Genomic DNA, 20,780 nt, shown 5'->3' on the forward strand with positions numbered 1-20,780 from the left:
TAAACATGAGATCGTGTCATTAGTGATTTAAGTCACAAAAGAAATTTTAATAAAATGTATTTCAAAATGAAACATCTGAAAATGAAGTTGGCTCTATCTACAGTTTGAAACCAAACACATAGGAGAAAAAAAAAATCGGTACCATTTTGTGCAAAACGTATGCATTTCACAGAATATGAGCTAGAATTAAATAAATCAGGCACATGAAGCTTTACAACTCACAACCAGCATGAAACAGAAGACTATTTTAAGAAGAGAAGCAATTTACTCAATACAGACTTTTAGTAAACCACAATAAATATACATTTCAATATATCATTCATAAGAAATACTGGAAAATTAAAACAAACACAGGATTCCTAAATGGATGGAATGCATTGTATGTAGCCTTGTAACACTGTATGCTTTGGCACATTTCATCTGTACTAAAGGCTACGTCGATGCCCGCCTGACGACTGCACGAAAATAGTCCGTACACTTCCTTTGTACCACGAGAACTGAAGTACTGAACCGTCCGATTACAGTGATGTTGCAGATATTTGCAAGCTCGGAGGAGGGACAAATATCTGTATTCATGCAAGGGCAAAGAGCTGAAGGTAAACAATTCGGCAATGCATTAGTACTATTCACTAAATTATTGCTGTCCCCCATTGTTCGGCAGTCACTTCGGTTTCCTTGTCGTCAGTGATTTTACAAATGTCTTATTTACAGATTTTTGGTAATTAATGTTTTCATATCTGGCTGTTCAGTGATTTCTGATGGCTTAAATTACTTGGGAGTCATACTGTCTGGCTTTTGGACACCGATAAGTAGATTCACTAAGCTTTGATTGTCAACCTTGAACCACTTTACTCCATATACAAACACTACAGCATAATGTAGCATATTTTTAGGAACTCTGTGGTTCTTAAAATACAAATATTAAGTACTGGGATATTCAATTAAAGTTTCCATGAAATCAAATTCAACATGCAAGTGTTTTTACAGCATTTTATAGCATATGAATCACAAGTATGTCTGTTTTGTAGGTGTTCTTAATACCATTTCAGAGTTTGTGATTTCCTGGACAAAGTAAATGTTGATGAGTCATCCTGCACTAGTGGGTGTATAAAAATGATGTGTCCAGTGTAGAATGGAAAAACATAAATATGTTAAAGCACATCGTTAGCAGTTTCATGGCGACTTTAAAAGGCTATCTCAGTCCATTTTCTTTTCCCTCGAGGTTAAAAGTCCGTTAAAAACTAAATCTATTGCACTTAATGCTTCAATGGAATAGATCATCTTTATGCAATCCACATAAATAAATATCTGTTGTTAGATGAATGTAGCTTACACTGCATCTCAAATCAGCAATTTTTTGGGGTTGCAGGTCTGGTTCCACTTTCAAAGCCAATTATTCTAATTTAATAATAATCAGAGTTCTGTTTTGTATGATACGCCATAGCTTCTTATTTTTGGAGATATGTAACTAAATGTCAAGAAGTAGTGACTGATCGTGTTCTAAGAGTAAATGCAGGGGGAAACAAGTATTCGTCATTTAAAACCAACTGCATGCCACTGCACTCCTACACATAAGCGCAAAGGGCTGTGAATCGATTTCGACATGTCACTGATATCGTATTCAAAACATACAAATAAGAATTCAGGCCTTTTTTCATGCTTTTCAAAACCATAGAAAAGCATATAATTATGACAAAAAGAAGAGAATGTACATTATGTTTACAACACATTTTTTTTTATATATATAAAACAATGGCAATTTCTGTCCCAAATGTCACTGAGATTCCCAAAACAGCATGCATATTATCAAAACATTTACAATATATAAGTCTACACTTAATTCAGAAACAATAAATAACCTGACGATAAACATTTGTTTGCACGTTTGACACATACGGTAGACATAGAAAAGTTCCATCTACAGTACAATATCTTTTTAAAACTAGAACTTTACATCTGAAATTACAGGATACATAGCACGGCGTGACATAAATTAGGTTCACATGTTTTTTTTTTGTTTTTTTTTTTACCTGCTCCGTTTTGCAGTTTCGTACACGCTGCAGCGGAGATAAAGTCCAGAATGAATGGCTTCCTCAAAAACCATTACGAACCTATGGCTTTACAGTTACAGGTGAAAATGTCCGACGCTGCTATAAATGACTTTGAAACTTCAGGTCACATAATGCAAAAAGGCCATGATCACGCTCTCTTGAAATACCACTTGGTCAGGCTCAAGTAAAGACATAATGACGAAAGAACACTTGAAAGACGAGGCCCACTAAATGGCTGCGACCTCAGGGCAAGGGTCTGGTAAAGGGAGATTCTTAGTGTTGTTTGTTAGGAGGGTCAGGTTAGAGTGTCCATTAAGACTTGACTCTTGCGGAGGCTGTTCAGGAGTCGTACAGGAGCTGTGACCACCGTAGGAACCCTGATTGTTATTGTTCAGGAAGTCTTGAAACTGTGTCTGGTTCTCAGGCGGTTCCACGAATGCTGCTTTGGACACCACCTTCTTCTGGTCGGGTGTATAGCAGGTCAAAGACGGGGCCGCAGAACCATTTTTACTCAGAGTAAAATGGTGATTGGCTGTGTATTGTTCCTCAGCCTGACTGGAGTAGTCCGTGTACTGCTCGGCGGTCACGTTGAATGGTCCCTGGGACACGTTACCGTTGGTCGCACTGGCCGGATCTTGGAATGCTAAGGCTTCGCCGTAAGGTTCACTGGGTTGACTGGTTTGGCCATTAGAGACGGCACTGGAGCTCCCCAGCTGATAGTACTCGATCGAAGAGGAGTTAATTAAGTAAGTGTTTCCATTTATGTGGTTGTCATGTGTTACGGAGCCATCGCTGTAACACAGCACAGAGGACAAGGGAACCACTTCACTTTGAGAAACTGATGGGGTCGTCATGTCGGCCTCGAAATTCTCAGACTTGTCTTCATCCTCGTCATCCACCTCATCGTCCTCGGAGTCGCTGTTGGCTAAGCTCTGGGTGCTGGAGTCAGACAGCCCGCTGCAAACGCTGCTGCTATCCTCCTCGTCCTCGTCTTCATTCTCCTCGTCTTCCTCCTCCTCGTCCTCGTCTTCTTCCTCCTCATCCTCGTCTAGCGTCTCCTCCATCTCGTCTGCGGCTTGCAGGTGCATGCCGGCTGCCTGAGGGACAGCATCCGACAGAGAGTACTCCAGCCTGTGCTGCGACTGAGCAAAAGGGTTTCCGCTCCCCAGGTCGTTGGTTTCGCCGTGGTACCCGTTGGTCGGGGACGGCTGCTGCTGCTCGCGACTCTTCTCCAGCTCGAGCTTCATTATTGTGTGCAAGAAATGGGTTCGAACGCGGATGGGATTAAACTCGACTCTTCCGGTTGAGTTGCTGCAACCCTCTTTCGAGCAGCCGCAGGGGAACGACATGCGGTCCACCTGAGGAAAGCACAACATTCAGTGAGCAAGTAGTTTTACATATTTAGTGTGGCATGTTTTAGCACAACGTTTTTGAGGACTTAAGTTAATTCACCTGGCACTTGATCCCCGCGATGCTGCAGGCACACGTCTCAGGGTCACAGAAAATTCTGCAGTCACAGCCGCAGTCCTCTCTGGACATGCGAATGGCCCGCAGTTCGTGCTTCTCCTCCACGTCAATCTTCTTCACCCCAGAGGAGCGCAGCAGGGAGCGGCGTTTCTTAGTGGTAAGGGGCTGCAAGAAGAAGTACTCATCTACCTCCGTGTTGTCCAGATCGATGTCATCATCAGAAATGTCCTCCGCCGTGAGCGTGTTGGCCTCCTCAGACTCCACTGTGCCATTCTTGGTCAGCTGAAATCAGGACGAAAACACGTCCAAGCACTTTACATAATATGCATGATGAGAGCCAACAGCAGTAGATTTTTCTAACAAGTAACGTTTCAGAGCAAATCCTTTGAATAAAATGCACAAGTACGTTTATTTTCCTGAAAACGAACTACAAAGCTTTTACCTTGAGTTTGATTGAGTTGAGTTTTTCCTCCTTTAAGTGGTCTTTGAGCATGTCTCTGTGGATCCGCTCCTGCTCCAGAGCGAATTCACCCAGGGAGTATTGCCTGACCCAGCTGTGCCTGTTGGACATGCCCAGCGTGCTGCCTCCCTGGCTGGGCACGCTGGTGAAGCCCTGCCGCCGGCTGAAGTAGTAGACGGTCACATTTTCAAAATGCACCCTCCTCGTCCGCAGGCGCTTCTCTCTCTTTAAAATCGAGTCCGCTGCAAAGGAAAATGAAAATGTTTTCTTTTTTCCTACTTGTCATTTTTGGATGTCGAGTGTTTTTGACAACTCATTAATCCGCATGTAGATGGAATTAAAGTTCCACGCAGCAAATCGCATTTTTATTGTTTCAGTGCCCTTTTATGCTGGAAGAGGACACTGTTATATCTATGTAAAGCATGCTCAGGGAAAAATGCCATTTTATAACAACTGTGGCACACATTCAGGGAGTATCCTTAAATACGAGGGGAATAATCCTTGGCAGCTGCATGTAGAAGCAACGAGCTTCTACATATTTTGAATTTAGCACAGATTTTTTTTTTTTTTTTTTTTGCTAAGGTTTACGTCTCTGCTTGGCATGCAAGCCCTCAATGTGTCTCTTTAAGGAGAGCTCTACACGGGGGAGGTGCAAAGACGAGGGCAACGCTGGAGCATAAATAATCCTCCTGCCTGGCCCAGAGATGAAGAGAGCCGGTTCACGGAGGCAGTGTTCCCAGCGTTCACCCCCTCCACCAAACAGACAGGACAAATAGAAACCATCTGGTTCGAACAGCTCTCCACCCCGTGCAGGAGGGACAATGCATTTCATTACAGACGTAGAGCTGTCAGGCTTAGGCTACTGAATAGAGCCGTGTTTCAGTTTCTACAAAAGGAATCTTGTTTTAGGTGTCAAAACAATTAACGGACGTTAAGCTTTCTACAGGAAAATCTATTAGTATTTTTTCGCACAAGCTGTTATTTACTTTTTAAAGGTTTCGAGTCCTGACTGTTTCTCAGACGGTCTAAAAAAACAAAACATAAAAACAACATGTTGCAGTTATTTTCCATTCACTCGCCAATACCACAGGAACGGATGTAAAGTAAAGCCACTCAGAACTTAATTGTTTCATGTGTCTGCCAAGACAATCAATCGCGGCGTGCGCATGTCACTTCACAGGAGAGCAGCCTTCCCAGAGCTCAGCCCCCTCGTCGCTGTTAGCTGACCTTCTCGAGCCTCCAGCTACCAGTGCCTGCCGCTGACACGGGGGCCACGCAAAGTCTCCAGGGACGCAGCACCATGCTTGGGTCTCTACAGGGAGGGGGGCCCTACCGCCAGTCTGCATGTCATTCACACAGGCAAGAATACTACACTGTCAAAACACTAATTAAATGTTGCCTCCAGTTTCATTACAAATGCTTTGGTTTACTCACTTTGAGCATTTTAATTTTGAAAAATCAGATACAAAGCAACCAAACCGTCCACACACACTATTCAAATACGATTCTTCTGAATGCTTTCAAAATCCCAAAAGGAGCAATCTGTTCACATTCACTCTCATCTCTTTAACACAGTGATTCACAAATGCACCGTGTCCTTTATTACAAATAACTTCAGTTTCCTTTAGAACCGGCGGAGGACATACGTCCTTTGTTACTGCTTTAGATTCTATTAAGACTGTATTCTTTACTTCAAAGCCCGGTCAGTTGCTGCAGTCTTTCAATAACGTGCCCCGTTTTGGGACATTTGCATCTTACAAAGCAGCAGCTTCATAAACTATCAGATGGTATGGTATGGAGTGTTGCACACACGTCTTGAGACCGCACCAGCTCATTCATCTAACTGGGCCTGTATGCTGACGCTGATCCTAATGAGGGCGGCAGCCAGTGCATGCTTACCCTTCATTACGCCACTAGACCCTTTGCATCCCTCAGCCTCCACTCCTCTCTAATGCACAGCCACGACTGTACAGTATATTCATATTATACTCACTTATCAACAGCTGCGCACATTTCTTTCCTTTGCAAACTCAGTGTTAGTGTCATCTTGATTTAAGAAAAAAAAATCCCTCCGTGCATTAGCATTGTTTTCCTTGAGATGAAATGATGACATTAATCTTGCCGTCAATGGCACACTTTTGCCTCACCGAGTGCGACGCGCGATTAAAAAAAAAAAAGAAAGAATAAAAAGACAGGCACTCACGGGTGAAAGGGCCCGAGGCGGAGGGGTTGACACTGTCGCTGCTATCCCCACTCTCGCTGCAGGAGACCTCATCATCAGACTCCCGCACGGAAGAGCACGGGGAGGAGGAGGCTTCCACCTCCTCAAATTTCCTCTTCAGTATTCCGCTCATGGCCTGCCGCATCTGCACCTGAAACCGAAAGACAGCAGAGGGGCCACACATTATTTAATATCCAGTTTAAGGCCTTCATAATCCCCAGCTCACTAAATTAACAAGCAAACCAGACTCCAGACTCCACCACCACCACTTTCACCACTTTCACTCACACACATACACAGAATCTCTCCTGCCGCCGTCCTAGCTCCCAGGCATTCCCCGGGCAATTGATCATCTTAGCACAAAGAAGCAGAGAAGGAAGGAGAAAGGTGCTAATTACATACTACATCTGCCTTACAGGAAGTTCATTTCACTACGTTTGAGAAGCTGAAGAAATATATAAACTGAACCAACTTGTCTTTCAATGCTTCCCATCAGGGTGAAATTATGTATAACACACTAAAATGGTGTACAATATAAGGTAGTTTGTTAGAATGTATTTGCTGACACACACATTAAGTATAAAATTGATCCACGTGCTTAATGTGTATTACGTCGCAGATTACAAGAATTAAAACAAATCTTCAGCTTTCTCTAAAAATAATGCTACGAATTCCGGCGTGCATAATAGTGGAAGTGCTTTTGATGTGCATCTCCTCACAGTTGTACGGGTGTGACGGCGAGATTCAAGCGAAGTGATACGTGGATAGGCCGTGCTGTTAAAACAGGGACAGGTGACGCCGCTGTTGACACAACCGTGACTGACATCCTCCACGTCTGTAATGAGCTTCTGCTCATTGCTTCCTACCGAGAAAGAATGGAAATGGCTCTGGTGAAGGCAACTGCGGCCACCGCAGAGCAGAATAAAATCTATACTGTGAAAGGCTATAATTGCTTGTGTAATCTCTCACAAATGCAGTCGATGGTCATGCATCAGAAAGCATTGTGAAAATAGCAACAAAAAAATAAATAAAATGCGGTAGAATCACTGCTAGCGACCTTACTGTGACGGCTCTCATGGCGTTTTGGGGCATTTTTCTAATGGCAGGTCTCCAGTAATGCCGTGCAGTGTTCATGAAAAATTAAACATTGAATTTGCATGTAGGTCCAGCTAAATGTGTCTGGTCAGCACTTGTTGTTAAGTGTCCCAGATCATTTCAATGTCAGCTGAGAGCGTCCATTAACTCCACCGACTGATGATGTAATTAGGCAAACACACAAACACGAGCTCATCAGTAAAACACACCAAAAGCAACACTATTATTTTAAAATTGGTTTGGAATACAGCTTTTTCTATTTCAATTCCAGCCACTGCTATTCAATGTGTGATGGGCTGCAATATTAGGAGGTCTTGCTTCTGTTAAACAGCGCTCATCAGACATGGTTAAAAACATTGTTATTTTATCTCTAATTGCAGAGCAGTGGGTCCCCGTGTTTTATTAGCAGCGAGCTACAACGTCATGTCACATTTCAAAATAAGACCAGTGAAAGGAGAGAGCGGCAGCAGAAGGCTAAGGATTGCTTAGACTGTGACTGACAGCTTTTTTTTCCCCTCAACGCTTTCTCTCTTGGAACCTGGAATCAGTAAAGACAGCATGCATCTTCAGCCAGCAGTGGGTAAGGGGGGGGGGTCCATTCACAGACAGCCACAGCGTTTCATCTGGGCTCCGCTATCAAGTCATTACAGATGCAAATGCTGCCTGAGAGACACGCTGCCTGAGAAATAGGTGCAACCCAGAGAGGACTTGAACTGCCAGCAAGAGGGTCATTGTTCCCAGGAGGCTGTGCTTGTTCAGTGCAGTGACATGGCACCGGCAGGGATTGGAGAACCTCCAGAGTCAAAAGCTCTAAGGAACTAAGGAATGTGAAAATATTTTTATATTAATTTGGAAGGAAAACAAGAGGCTGCATCCTGAACCGTCTCTTAAATTCTGTGAAGTCGACAAGTGGCCGACCAGTAACTAAAGATCACTAATGTAAATGAGCATACCGCAAATACCTAAAGGGGGAATACATTATTTAACCCTTCGTTTAAAATTGTATCTTAGTTCACTTTCACCAAAAGGACCTCGTGATCTCACATCAAAATCATTTTTTTTGGCAACCGGAGTGGAAATTTCCACCCAAAAAAAAAAAAAAAAATGACCTGTGCAATTTTGGTTCATTTCCTGCCGAGGGTCCTAATTAGATACCATTGTTGAAAACCTATTCGTATGCTTAGCCCTTTGCTGGTGCTGCACAAGGCTCTGAGACCAAAAGTGGTTTCCATGGAGATTCTAATGTACTCTCATAACTAGTGCTTTCCAATGTGGCTGTGTTTCCAGTGTTATAGAGCAAATTAAGTTAATATCTAAGCAAATCCTGTTTCTTCCGCATGTGAATGCATTAGTGGTGCATCTGCATTGTGTGCATGACAGCATGAAAAGTCTAAATCTTGACACTGAATGCGCATGACATCATAAACCACAGAGCCAGGGGTAATCTGGGGTAAACCTCTTTCATCGGGCTAAATAAAAAGATTGTTGCTCCTCTCCAACAACTCTTTCTTTGTATTCACTGCTGCCTTACCACTAATCATGGCTGGGCAGCATGCATTATGGTACAAGGGAGAGAATCCCAGAGAAAATAATGCAGCAAAAGCCAGCTTGGAAAGCCCCTCCCTGTGTTTGCCTCTGTGTGCACACACATCAACTGTGGAAACCAACTCTTATCCTTAATCATTGGTGCTTGCAGCACTGTAGCACACTTGCAACACGAATACAAGTATTTTCCCTGCATCATTCACAGTGATTCAACACGATAAACTGACCTGACAAGACAGGGCTAAAAAACGCTCGTTCCGTCTGATGCCAACAAGCCTATGGCATCTGGAGCAAGTCATGACACATCAATCCTACAGTGGCCACATTGCACTTCTGCATGTGTGCTGGCCCTCACAGGAACAACTGACCTGTATCCACTAGCAGAGTGTGACTCCTTTCACCTCTTCCCACAGCAGTTTAGCCACAGTCACAAACGTGGCAACTCAAAAAAGGTGAGACATGATGAATGAAGAGACTCCCATTTTGGTTCAGTCCACTGACTTGTAGCGACCCCTGAGCTGCACGGGCATGAGGGGAAGGAAGAAAAAAAAAAAAAAAAAAAAAGGGTGCAGGAGTGTGACAGAGACTAGTATTTTTCCAGCTCCGACTACACTGTTGGTACCATATGCTTTATTGTTGCAAGACGACAGTCTTTCTCACTTTAACTCCCTCTCTGTCACTGTGTTGCTCTCTCCCTCCTGTCTCTCTCCCTCTCTCTGGCCACACAAAGGCTCATTAGCTGCAGCCGGCTGAAAGGCAGAAGCCTGACTGGAGCAGAGTGGAGCAGAGCAGAGCAGAGGCAGCCTGTGAGATCACATGGGTGGGATGTCTGAGAGAGAGTCAGGCGTGCCTCTGCTCCTGCTGTCTGCAGATATTTTTACCAACAAGAGCTGGGGAGGGAGGGAGGGAGAGAGGGGGGGGGGGAGGGGAGAAGGTGAGAAAAAAAATAACGAAGAAAGAGAAAATGTTCAAGAAATTGATAAGGGGAGGTGTGTTGCAGGGCAGTGGGGAAAATGTGTGCAAGGGGGTATAACAGAAATGCAGAGAGGAAGGCATTCACAGGGGAATAGTGAAGTGGAGGAAGAATGAGGAAGGGGTGGGGTGAGGTGGAGAGGAGACGAGAGAGTGGGCCAAAGAAAAGAAAAAGGAGAAACATCTGATGCCAAGAACAACACAATGAGAAGGGGGGAAGGAATAAATCCACAAAATAGAACGCAAAAAAAATTACACCATTTGCACAGAAAACGGGATGTAAAGATAACGTGTACCTGCGAGAGGATGAGTTGTAAATAACACGAACTACCTCATCCACAGGAAATAAGATTTGTCAGCACTGTAGCAAATGCGCTCCGGATGCTTCCTATGTCAGGAAGTTCTGTTGAAGAGTTAGTGGGGCCTCAGCTTGCGCAGCCAGAGAGCTGTGATATCATTCTTGCACTCAATTGGATCATATGTCAACATAAAAGGTCCTGCAGTTCCTCTTACAGGATGGCTATAAGCCTGGAGGGTTTTTTCCCTGACAGTCAATGCAGTATTACAGTCATTCTTTACCAACAAATGGCAATTTCTGAGCACAAACACTGCATACAATGGACTAGGAAAGAATCGTGTTTTATACAGTGTGAAAACAAATGTCAGGGCAGATCCATGATGGAAAGCATTGTTTATTTCATTACCAACATTAACAAGTCCTCACGTTTGTATTTAATATGGCTCGAAAGTCGACATGATTTCTTTTTTTCTTTTTTCGGTAAAGCCTTCTTTCGTTGATGCAACATAAAGCAAATGTCATTTAATTAAGGTACTAGGGTAAGAATATTACAAATAGTGTCTTTGTTAAGGATTTTATCCCTTTCAGAATGAAATGGCCATTGAAAAGGTCAAAGGCGGACAGGAAGCCTGAGGAAGAGTTGTTAGACTCTAACACACTCTGCTGAGCACTCACAGATCGCGGTAAGATATAATGGCTGTATCAGAAGGGCAGACAACAAGCAAGCACTTTGAGACAACTTTGAGTGTGGTTGTGTCGCGGTGCATGTGTGAGTCTATTTCTGCTGAAAGCCAAGGATTAAAAAAATAAATTAATTAATGAAAAAAATGGCAATAACTCAGTCATACTAATAGGTGGGAATATGAGCAACACTGATACATATGTACCTGCTAGATAAAAGGCTTCTAAGCTAGCTAGAAGGATGTTAAATATATATAACATCTGCATTCATATTTGTATAAAGTGTGTGGACATGAATCAATAGCATTATTTTAACTGTTTACATTAGAAACTGAATTCTAATATATGACCTTTTCACCTCAAATATTTATGTAAACGTTGCTAAATCAGATATACTGACTAAACTCTGCCTTCCGCACTAAACCATGTCCAACATTTTTTTAAATAAATTTGACAAAATAATATTAAACCATGAACAAGCTGTTATACAAGTCTTACACGAATCATGGAATAATTCTGTCACACATACTGTCTTCACACAATGAATCCCAGAAAAGAAGGCCTCCATATTCTGTGCATTGCATGTAATTAAAGTGCATTTTCTACCTACATACTGCGTTTAGTGCTTGAACCTTTACATTAAAATAGGAGCAAACAAACAAACAAACAAAAAAATGTCCCCATTGGTCTTTTCTTCATGTCTAAATTTGGTTGTTTTTGCTGATCATTATTAATTCAGCTAAAATGAGTACAAAGGTCATTAATACACAAGCAAAATATATATGTTTTTTCTTAAGATAATTAAGATCTTCTTCGGTATCTTTGATGAAAGGTGTTATTAGACAACCTTATCTGCATTCCTTTAATAGTTTACCCATGAGCATCATACGTATAGGCTGCCCTATTACATAAAATGCAAAACATGAGCTGGAGAGATGGCATTTGTTACACCATTTGCGCTAGTGATGGTGACCTATATTTGCTCTGACTTCAAGAGGCTTCCTTATCTCTGTGAAGGAAATTTAAGACAGCTAGCGGAAATGAACAAATAGAGGCTTAGAAATAATCCAGTTTCATTTGTCTAGCCGTACTGTAATTGAGGGCATTTGCAAAAACACTTCTGCCATAACAAATAACTCAATACAGGTACAACTCACACTATTTAAATTGAGCAAATAGGCGAGATGCTGTTTTTAGCCGGGGTCCATGTGTTAAAAAAATGCTCTGATTATATAAAGCCTTCATTATTCCCACTAAAATACTTTCAACTGCGGGGCTTCAAGATGACATATCAGCAACTCTTAAACAGCAGTGGCCGTGAATCACAGCCCTTAATGGAAACTAGCGTGAAACAGGGATGAATCATTGCACCCACCTTGTTTATCACCTCCATCACAGTCGTTACCCATCTCAGCCATCTCCCTGCATGTTCCGATACCATACCGAGCAGATGGCAGGTTTTTCAACCTATGAGTTTTCGAGAGCAAGGGTCTCCATCGGGCGTGCATCAGCTGGACACTGCAGCACGCGGAATCATAATGCCATCTGCCGTCATTCGGAGCAAGATCAGCAGTACAAACTTTCTGCTGTTTCCAAAGCCACCAAAGATCCAGCAGATAGGTCATGAATAGGGTAAGTAAATAGAGGCGTGTGGTAGTTAGCGGTTTCTCTCCCCAAAGCTGACGGATACTACATCACGTCATCTATGCAAGCGTGCCTTTGCCAGACCATGTTGCCTCGTCTGCCTGAACCACTTTAAGTACAAATGTCTGGGCCTTCACAAATCATAGACATTGACTGGATTTCACCACCGTCACCAGCTCAGGTAGTTAGTATGTCAGATTCAATATTTTCACGTGTGTATAATATGCAAGCTTGTATGCTGTTAGATAACTCGCATCAGACTCGGCCTCAAAAACATCAAGACATAATAACAGAACAACGCTACACAATACTCCGCAGCTTTAAGCTCCTTTTAACACAGTGTGATGGTGACTGTATGATAGGAGCCTCATGCTGTTATAATTAGCTATCAACCAAACTCAAATCTTGGTTCCAACATGGCGCACCATTCAGTCCTATAAGAAGTGCTCAGTGGGCGCATACGCCGACAAGCTTTTTGGGCTTTAGTGAGCTTTTATGTTTTGGGGCCTACGGAGAGATTTCCTCTGGTTGAGCAAGCTGACTTTCTGCTGGCTCTCCACACGCACCACATCAGCGGCATAAACGAGTACTGAGGCTGGCTTTTCCAGACTTCTGAAGTTTTACTGAAATCAGTGGATCAAATTGTAATTATATCAAGTGCTATTTGGAGACACCCGTGACACTCAAGTAGCTGGAGGCTTGACTCGAGCAGGCCTAGTGCGTGCCACCTGCCTACTGGGAAATAACACAGAGCCAAAGTAAACAGTTACTAGTGGAAAACGTAAAGCGTTGAGCAACCTGAAGACCTCATTTTTTTTGTGTTCGGAGTTGGTGAGTCCAAAAAGAACATTAAATATTAGACTGGCAGCCAGAAACGACTCCTGTGAGATGCCCAGGTAATAAACACAGTAGCTATATGCATAGTACAAGTACCCCAATTATTTTTATAAAATGTAGTTTATGAGCATTATCACATAGGTGGGGTCGTCATTTTGCCATGTCTGGCAAAACCCCATGTCGTTCAATATGGATGGTAGCATCACAGACTACTAGTGTTTCCACAGTGACAAAGTACACATTTATAAAGCCCAGATGGCTTGGCAGATAGTTTATTATTTCTGTTTTTTTTTTGTTTTTTTTCCCCCAACAGGAATAACATTTTTTTCTTTGCAGTAAACTAAGTAACTGATCCTAGCATTCCAGCCCAGTTGAGCCAGTTGATGGCAACACAGAGCAAAGACAAACCCCGAAACCACAAAAGATCCTTGGCCGTGCGACCAGTCTGAGGTTACGCTCAGACTCATCCATCACGGACGTCATACTCGGCCGTAAACGGCTACCTTGAAAGAGGGAGAGAAAGCTCGGCAGAATGAGCGAAAGAGATAAATAGATAGAGGCAGAGAGAGAGGGAGAGAAAGAGAGACAAGGTCTCAGCTGGACTCCCCTGAGGAGAGGCTGTGGCCTGGATGATTATGCAGCTACAGATGATGTCAGTGGAGGATCCCTGCCACTGAGAGAGAACACAGACACACTGCTCACGTATTCACTGACACTGTTTTGTAGAAAGGGTGAGGCAAGACTTCTAAATTATACATAAAAAGGCCTCTATAGGATGTATTATGTGAGGTCAACGGGGCTTAATCTGTATGTGCTACCACCGTTTTCAGTGATCTTCAATAAAGATATCCACTTGGATTCTGTCTCTGGAGAACACATAGCTGGACAGACCGCACACAAACCGTAAATGAATGCAACGGCTGGTTCAAATCAAAGGGACATCGCTGCACATAAAGCCAGCACCTGAAAACGACATCATCACTCATGAGGTCTATGAAAGCTGCAATTACGGCAAAGCCAGGTTGATCAATTTGCTCCTGGCCTATCGTTACACAGCTTACCTACAGAGTGGTGAAAGAAAACAACAACATTAACTGTCAAATACAGCACAGTCCTCTCCATTCTCCACCAGCTTGGGAGAATTATACAAGAATATGGACAAGGAAGAAAAAAAATAAATAAATAAATCCCCGATTAAACACAAAGGAATCCATTTAAGGAAATGTTGCAACATCTACAGATTTATGCAAATGAGGCTTCACATGCGCTCTGTACATTTGTTAACTTGCACTTGCCTGGAGGCTGCAGACAGATCTGCTCCACACACATGAAAGTGAGGGAGGGGGGGAGTAAAAGGGAGAGGAGGAAGGGGATGGGGGTGGGGGGTGAGGTGGGGAGGGGGGGGGGGGTGTAGCCCACTGTTCAGCACTCAGCACACGGAGGAGCTGTAGCCTGGTGATGCCTGCTGCAGCCTCTCTTCTGCAGCTACAGTACGGGCATTGATTTGTTCTTCATCCTCTTCGAACAATAGAGGAAGCATGGCTCCCGATTAACCACATGGGTGGAGATAAAAAGGTGACCACCACTCTGCTACTACACACATATATATGCACCGGTTCCACTGGTTGGCAATAGCTGCCAGCCTTTCGGAGGACGAGCAATTGTTACTGTAATTGCTGATGACAACACTCTGGCAGGAACTTGTTGAGAGCTGGGAGCCTGTGCACTTATTTGAATTTAATTTAATCTTTCACACCTAACAGCATTATTTTAATAAAACGCGGCTACAGGCTTAAAGTGAAGCGTAATCTTTTCATCCAGCATCAGTCCTCTTTGTTGTTACAAGCAGTGATCAAAATATAGCGTAGCCAGACAAGCACGAACAAGGAAGGCTCCACATTCAGACTGATGTTTTGATTTGCCGTAATTCGCGTCTCACACCGCGGAGGCATAATCAGGTGCTCTCGCCCTCGTGTCAATCACAATGCTCACCTAAATTATTCACAGCTCTCTCTTTTATTTATGACTATATTTTCCCATGCCACCTGAAAGTTCGCGAAAGCCGGTTCGCTGGCAGAAACAGAGCTGCCAAGGCATTTCATAGAGACAGGGCCGCTTTTATCTCGCGCACAGGCTGGGGAAGCTGTGGGATGTGGAGTTCATATTCTGCAGAGGAGTCTTATCATTTATATATAGGCAGCATCATGTTGAGATCGTGAATAATTTTTTATATGCAAAACATTCACACTGTCATCTGAAATTGCGAAGTAGGCCAGCGCTCCAAGTGATTATAGTATGTGGGGAAATTATTATTATTAATAAGAAAAACATGAGAAATTAGTTCCTAGTTACAAATCTATCTGAACCTTTATCTATGATACATATCTCATTTAAAGGTTATAGAAGGTGTTGGTTTCAAAGTGCATAGAGTTCTTTCGAAATGGGTGTTTTGTAATGAATAACTGAAATTGTAACAGAAATAGGTAATTTTATGACAATTATGCTACTTTTCCCCTATATAAAGATGGAAATGTGAGCGCAGCAGCAAAACATGACACAGTGGCACAGTTTATATCACCCTTTATAAGAACAATTCAAGCAAACGCTAAAAATTCTCAGAGGCTAAAATGATCAAATTTAGAATTCTGTCCTCATTACACTGGGACGCTTTAATAAAAGCCGGGACATTACTTTTAATAACCATTTTTTTTCTTTCTTTTTAATTACTTTCACGTTATTAAAAAAAAAGATAGATTAACTAATCGGACATCGTGCAGAAATTAGAAAAGATAAAACATCTGCATGTTTACGTGACTGCATACATTTCATTCTTTAATATTCCGGTTGCAAAGTCTTTCGCCTCATGAATTACTGACACACTTTAGGTAGAAAAATGTGTTTTAATGTTGGATGTTACCTCTCCCAAACAGAAGCAGACCAGGAAAATAGGCTTTCAGGCAAATCAATCAGACCTTATATGTGGATTTCATTTATACTTATAATAGATAGACTCAATCAATAATAATATCAATAATGATCAATAATCAATCAATCAATCAATCAATAATAAATATTAATACTTGCTTTATAATTGTATTTATTAATAATTAATTTGAATATTTAGTCTAGTATTAAAATGTATTTCCTCTTTTGCCATATTCAGACATATTCAAACATGCAGCACAGAGTAGCTAACACATAGCCATGCTACATAAAATGTGTGATTACAACTATCTACAATATTTGAAAACAATTACAGAATAACCCAATTTTGTCTAAATGACTGTAAGAAGCATTTATTTAACGGTTTGACATGAGCTGGCAAATAAAACTCAATGAGCCAGAAAAAAATACTTTTTTCTTTTCTTTTCTTGACATTTGATTAGCTGGCGACAGACAAAAGATTCCAAATAGGTGTCATGGCAACATCTCAAGAGAGCACAATCTTGAACCGTGAAAGCTCCGTCACCGCTCAGCCAGGAAGGAGCCAAAGACACAAAAAGAATCACATCAAAAGCTTCTAAATTGGAACCACGAACCCTGCTGAGACACACAAAGCTGCCATGTAAGCTAAAAGGTTGATATTAGTTCACAGCCCGATCCCACCGCATACGTCACCAACGCTGCTGTTTTAATTCAACGTTTGCGAGGAGACGTGTCGATAAACATGTTCGGTTTAAACACATTGAGTATGGAACGTGGGAGGAAGAAATATTGGGAACCAAAAATGACCTTTTTTTGCTTTATATGTGCAACAGTCACAACAAAGACAGTCCTAAATATTTAGGATAATAATATTGATAAGGATTTATGTCTAGTTGTAGATATTTTTCTCAGTGGTCAAAACTATCAATGTCCTTAAAATGGATGGCAAAGATAGTCTATTAAATCACCATCACCATAGAGGTTGGCTATCAATAAACATTAATATGCCGGCCATAAAATGAGGTTACGAGGGCTGACTTCCCAAGCTGTGATGCATTTGCTGATGTTTCCAGAAATAATGTAGCAGGATGGAACATTAATATATTGCAATTTAGTGACATTCCAAACAGTCGTATCTTTTCATTATGTCTTTATGTTTTCTGCATTAAGCTATCCTAGTTGAGGTGATAAATAGTAGGCAAATGCTTACGGCTGATGTTGCCACTTCAATGTCAGAAAATTTAGTAAACAGAACCTCCCATTTCACACAGTCAAAGTGGTTCCATCTGAAGGTAGCAGTAACCATGGGAAGTAAAAACACACCAGCAATTATCGCCTTATTGCTTTCGTGCCACCAAAGGTACCATAACTGAGATCTTCGAGCGAAATTGCAAATTAAGTTTTTTATAATGTAAATATGGTTTACTGTTTCACTGCTGCAGTCTCTTCCTATTCTTTAAATATGCATACAATACATTATTTTTTTTCTTGCATTCAAGGATTTTCTTTCAGCTATTTGGACACAATCAAAACAAATGGCCCTGACCCCATCATATCCAGGAATTAAGACATCATACAAGGTGTAACACAACCCACGCAGCTAAACAGTATTAATATTCTTTGACAAAACACAAAGAAACCAGCTAGCCGCCTACACGACAACTTCTGATCTGACCTTTAATCCAACTCAGTAAATGTCTCTGAACCACAAGCGACAAACCATTGTTGTTCCCACATAAAATGGAAACTAAATAGATTTATCTGTGCATGTGAACCTTAGTGTGCAGACAACTCACCCACACCAGGCTTCTGCGGGGCTGTTAAGTCATAACACCTTTCCTGCGACTCTTTAATGGACTACATTTACTGTTATCAGGCTTTGGCCATCTGTGCTACACTATGCAATACCAGCATGACTGGCTCACTTATTCAAATAAGCCAGCTTAATGATGCAGCTTTTCACAAGTAAATACATCTACTTAATGTTTCAATGTCCCTTAACTCAGTGCCACGTGTACTAATTAAATTCTGCTCCTCTGAGGACTGGCTGCTGATGGATTGAGGAAGCAGATGGATTGAGGAGGAACACACAGTCACAAGGAGAGCGCAAACATTAACAGCCCAACCCTTCACCTCGCAAATCTCAAACAGAAATATGAAAATGGTTGTATGGGCTTCGTGCACGTGGTTGCATGTTGGAGTGCGTGCTTGCACACAGCTAAGAACGGTTGGACTGCCTTTCTTCCCGACAATAGAGGTCGGCAGTAGAGGAACAACAAAGAAGGTGGTGGATAATGATGCTGCCACATTCAAGCAGATAATGTGTATAAAACTGGATAGTTCACACGAGGATAAACCTTTGTGGCAGCAGACAGACTGATAGGCGACAAAATAAATGCTCACCCATCAGGTTTTAATGCCTTGAAAATCACTTAATTTCTTTTCTCTCATTATTGCTGCACTGATGATTCATTTGGGGACGAAAAAATAATAAATGAAACATAACATACTCTAGAAGAGATCAAGACCTCTTTTCATGAATATGATATCAGAGGCATCTTTCTAGTATAATCCAGTGAGAATAGCGCAGCTGCCTGTATTGACTAAACACTGTTGTCTACATCAACATCGCATCATATCTTGTTATCAGAGGTTCTTTTGTGGCAGCGTAGCAACAGTTGTGAGCTTTGAACAGGCATGAATTTAATTTGTTCATGGGATGTGAAGACTGGCAGGATGATACTGGAGAGCAGAAAAAAAAACAAGACGTGGCCTTACCTTTAGCTAATTATGATACACTGGAATGACTCACTTGTGTTCTGTGAGGAATAAAGAAGACAAATATTAATTCCTGCAGCCAATAAAAAAAGAAACTGTCTGCAAAGATATTTTACAACAGTGACAATATTTTCTCATCGTACCTGATCCAACACGAAGTGCCATAACAAGAAGCATGCATACAGTAATTCATCTGTATCCCCAGTTTGTCAGGGAAACTTTTGCCATTTCTTCACTGACATGTGAATGATTGACAGAGCTTTATCTAAACCTCTTTGTGAGCCAGTCTTTTATAGCTGGAAGTGTGGAGGTGGGGTGGGAGGGGTGGTGGGGGGGTTCCCTGGGGAGGAAGAAGGGGGAAAGCCTCTCTGGCTCCATAACCTCGTCTGCAGGGAAGTAGATTCCCTTTGCAGAGTGGTCTGCAAGAGAGGTCAACCTGCTTACTTACAGCTATGACACATGCACGCCCTCAAAAACAATGCACAAAGCAGCATGTGTGCACCTTGCACCGTTTTGTGCACAATTTCTTTAAGGAGTAAACATTATAATACTCCTGGCGGAACAAGAACATTTCTTTTTTTATATATATATATGTCCAAAGCCCAGTGTAGTTTCATAAATGGACCATTCACAGGGATGGGTCCCAGTTCACTGAGGTGATAAACAGCAGGCAAATGTTAATCAACAATTTCATTTGAGCAACAGAGAAAAGGCATCCTGATAACCACATTTACTAATGTGCACGTCTTAAAATGCAGGCCTATCACCTATTATTAGTCGTCACACTCACCATTCATTTCGTTACAATCATCAGTATCCAGCCAGTCAATGACGCCCCCACTCTCTCCCTCTCTGTCTCTGTCAATGGACTTCCCAGTTTTTCCACTAAACCACGCCACGGTTTTCTCCTCGGCGGAAATCCTCCAGCAGTGTTAAAACCGGTACCGGATTCCAGAGCAGTACTAGACTAACCGGCACAACTGTCGCATACAGCAGTGCTTAAACAAGCACTCCTTCCGCCTGCTCGGGGAACAATGGTGCAGCATCAGACCTGACAGCTTCGCGGACAACGTGACTTCCTCTGTCCAATCATGGTTTTCTAAAGCAGGAACGAGCCGCAGAGCGCTGCTGCCTGCCTGCCAGCCCTCTGGAGCCTCGACGCAAATCCCTCTGTATCATCATGTGCGATCACTGTGGTCAGAGAAGGTGGGTTTAATGGCCTTTAAAATGTTTCATCAGGAAGCATTGTGACCAACAGGAAGAGCTGCATTTACTGCATTTTTTTTAAAACCGCCACTTTAGCAGTAAGCAATTTGTACGCTGAACTTTGTAAACTGATTTTTACGTAACCTGACAGAGAGACACGATGAGGCAGCTATGAAGTTTTTTTTTTATTGTCTAAACAGGAAAGAAAGAAAAAATACACGAATAAATAAATAAAATCTTAAAAATCCAAACCAAGACTACTTTAAATGAATTAGAACGTGCATCTCTGCTCTAAACTCATAACTATTACAATGTCAGAATAAACTAAACATTTACGATGATAAACATGACTTGCGAAAGCCTAAAAATAACAGGAAACACCCATTAGGAAAAAACAAATAAATACTGAACTAAAAAACAAATAGTGAATGGGCCCAGGACAATGAACGCACCTGTGTCAGCTGCCGTCAGCTAATTAGCACATCTGCACCTGCTTCCTTAATCCAACCGTCACGTGACCCCCCCATGCCAGATACTGCTGTGACATTTGCGTAACCTCGTTCCTAAACGTATCGTATTACTGCGGTCTCTGTAATAATT

The 20,780-nt window shown here is 42.1% G+C and overlaps 2 protein-coding genes across 3 annotated transcripts in view; one reads left to right on the forward strand and one right to left on the reverse strand.

Annotated features, from left to right (window-relative positions):
* Positions 1 to 23: 23 nt before the first annotated feature.
* Positions 24 to 19,912, reverse strand: csrnp3 (cysteine-serine-rich nuclear protein 3). 2 transcript variants are annotated; one of them, XM_047600276.1, is made up of 6 exons: positions 19,765 to 19,912; positions 18,975 to 19,015; positions 6,182 to 6,350; positions 3,961 to 4,220; positions 3,504 to 3,800; positions 24 to 3,409 (listed from the first exon to the last, which is right to left on the reverse strand). In XM_047600276.1, exons 3-6 carry the CDS (start codon positions 6,342 to 6,344, stop codon positions 2,279 to 2,281), a joined length of 1,851 nt encoding a protein of 616 aa, XP_047456232.1. In that variant the 5' UTR covers positions 6,345 to 6,350; positions 18,975 to 19,015; positions 19,765 to 19,912; the 3' UTR covers positions 24 to 2,278. The 2 variants fall into 2 exon arrangements, with proteins under 2 accessions (XP_047456232.1, XP_047456233.1); XM_047600277.1 differs by lacking the exons at positions 18,975 to 19,015; positions 19,765 to 19,912 and adding an exon at positions 9,208 to 9,711.
* Positions 19,913 to 20,068: 156 nt separating this feature from the next.
* The window catches only part of xirp2b (xin actin binding repeat containing 2b), a 35,910-nt gene continuing 35,198 nt past the window's right edge, over positions 20,069 to 20,780 (forward strand). The window contains exon 1 of the mRNA XM_047600266.1: positions 20,069 to 20,180. The gene's annotated coding sequence lies outside the window, so the exon portion shown is untranslated. The remainder of the gene's footprint in view (positions 20,181 to 20,780) is intronic.

This window comes from Mugil cephalus, chromosome 12 (genome assembly GCF_022458985.1).
Source record: "Mugil cephalus isolate CIBA_MC_2020 chromosome 12, CIBA_Mcephalus_1.1, whole genome shotgun sequence".
In the NCBI taxonomy this organism is placed as follows: Eukaryota; Metazoa; Chordata; class Actinopteri; order Mugiliformes; family Mugilidae; genus Mugil; species Mugil cephalus.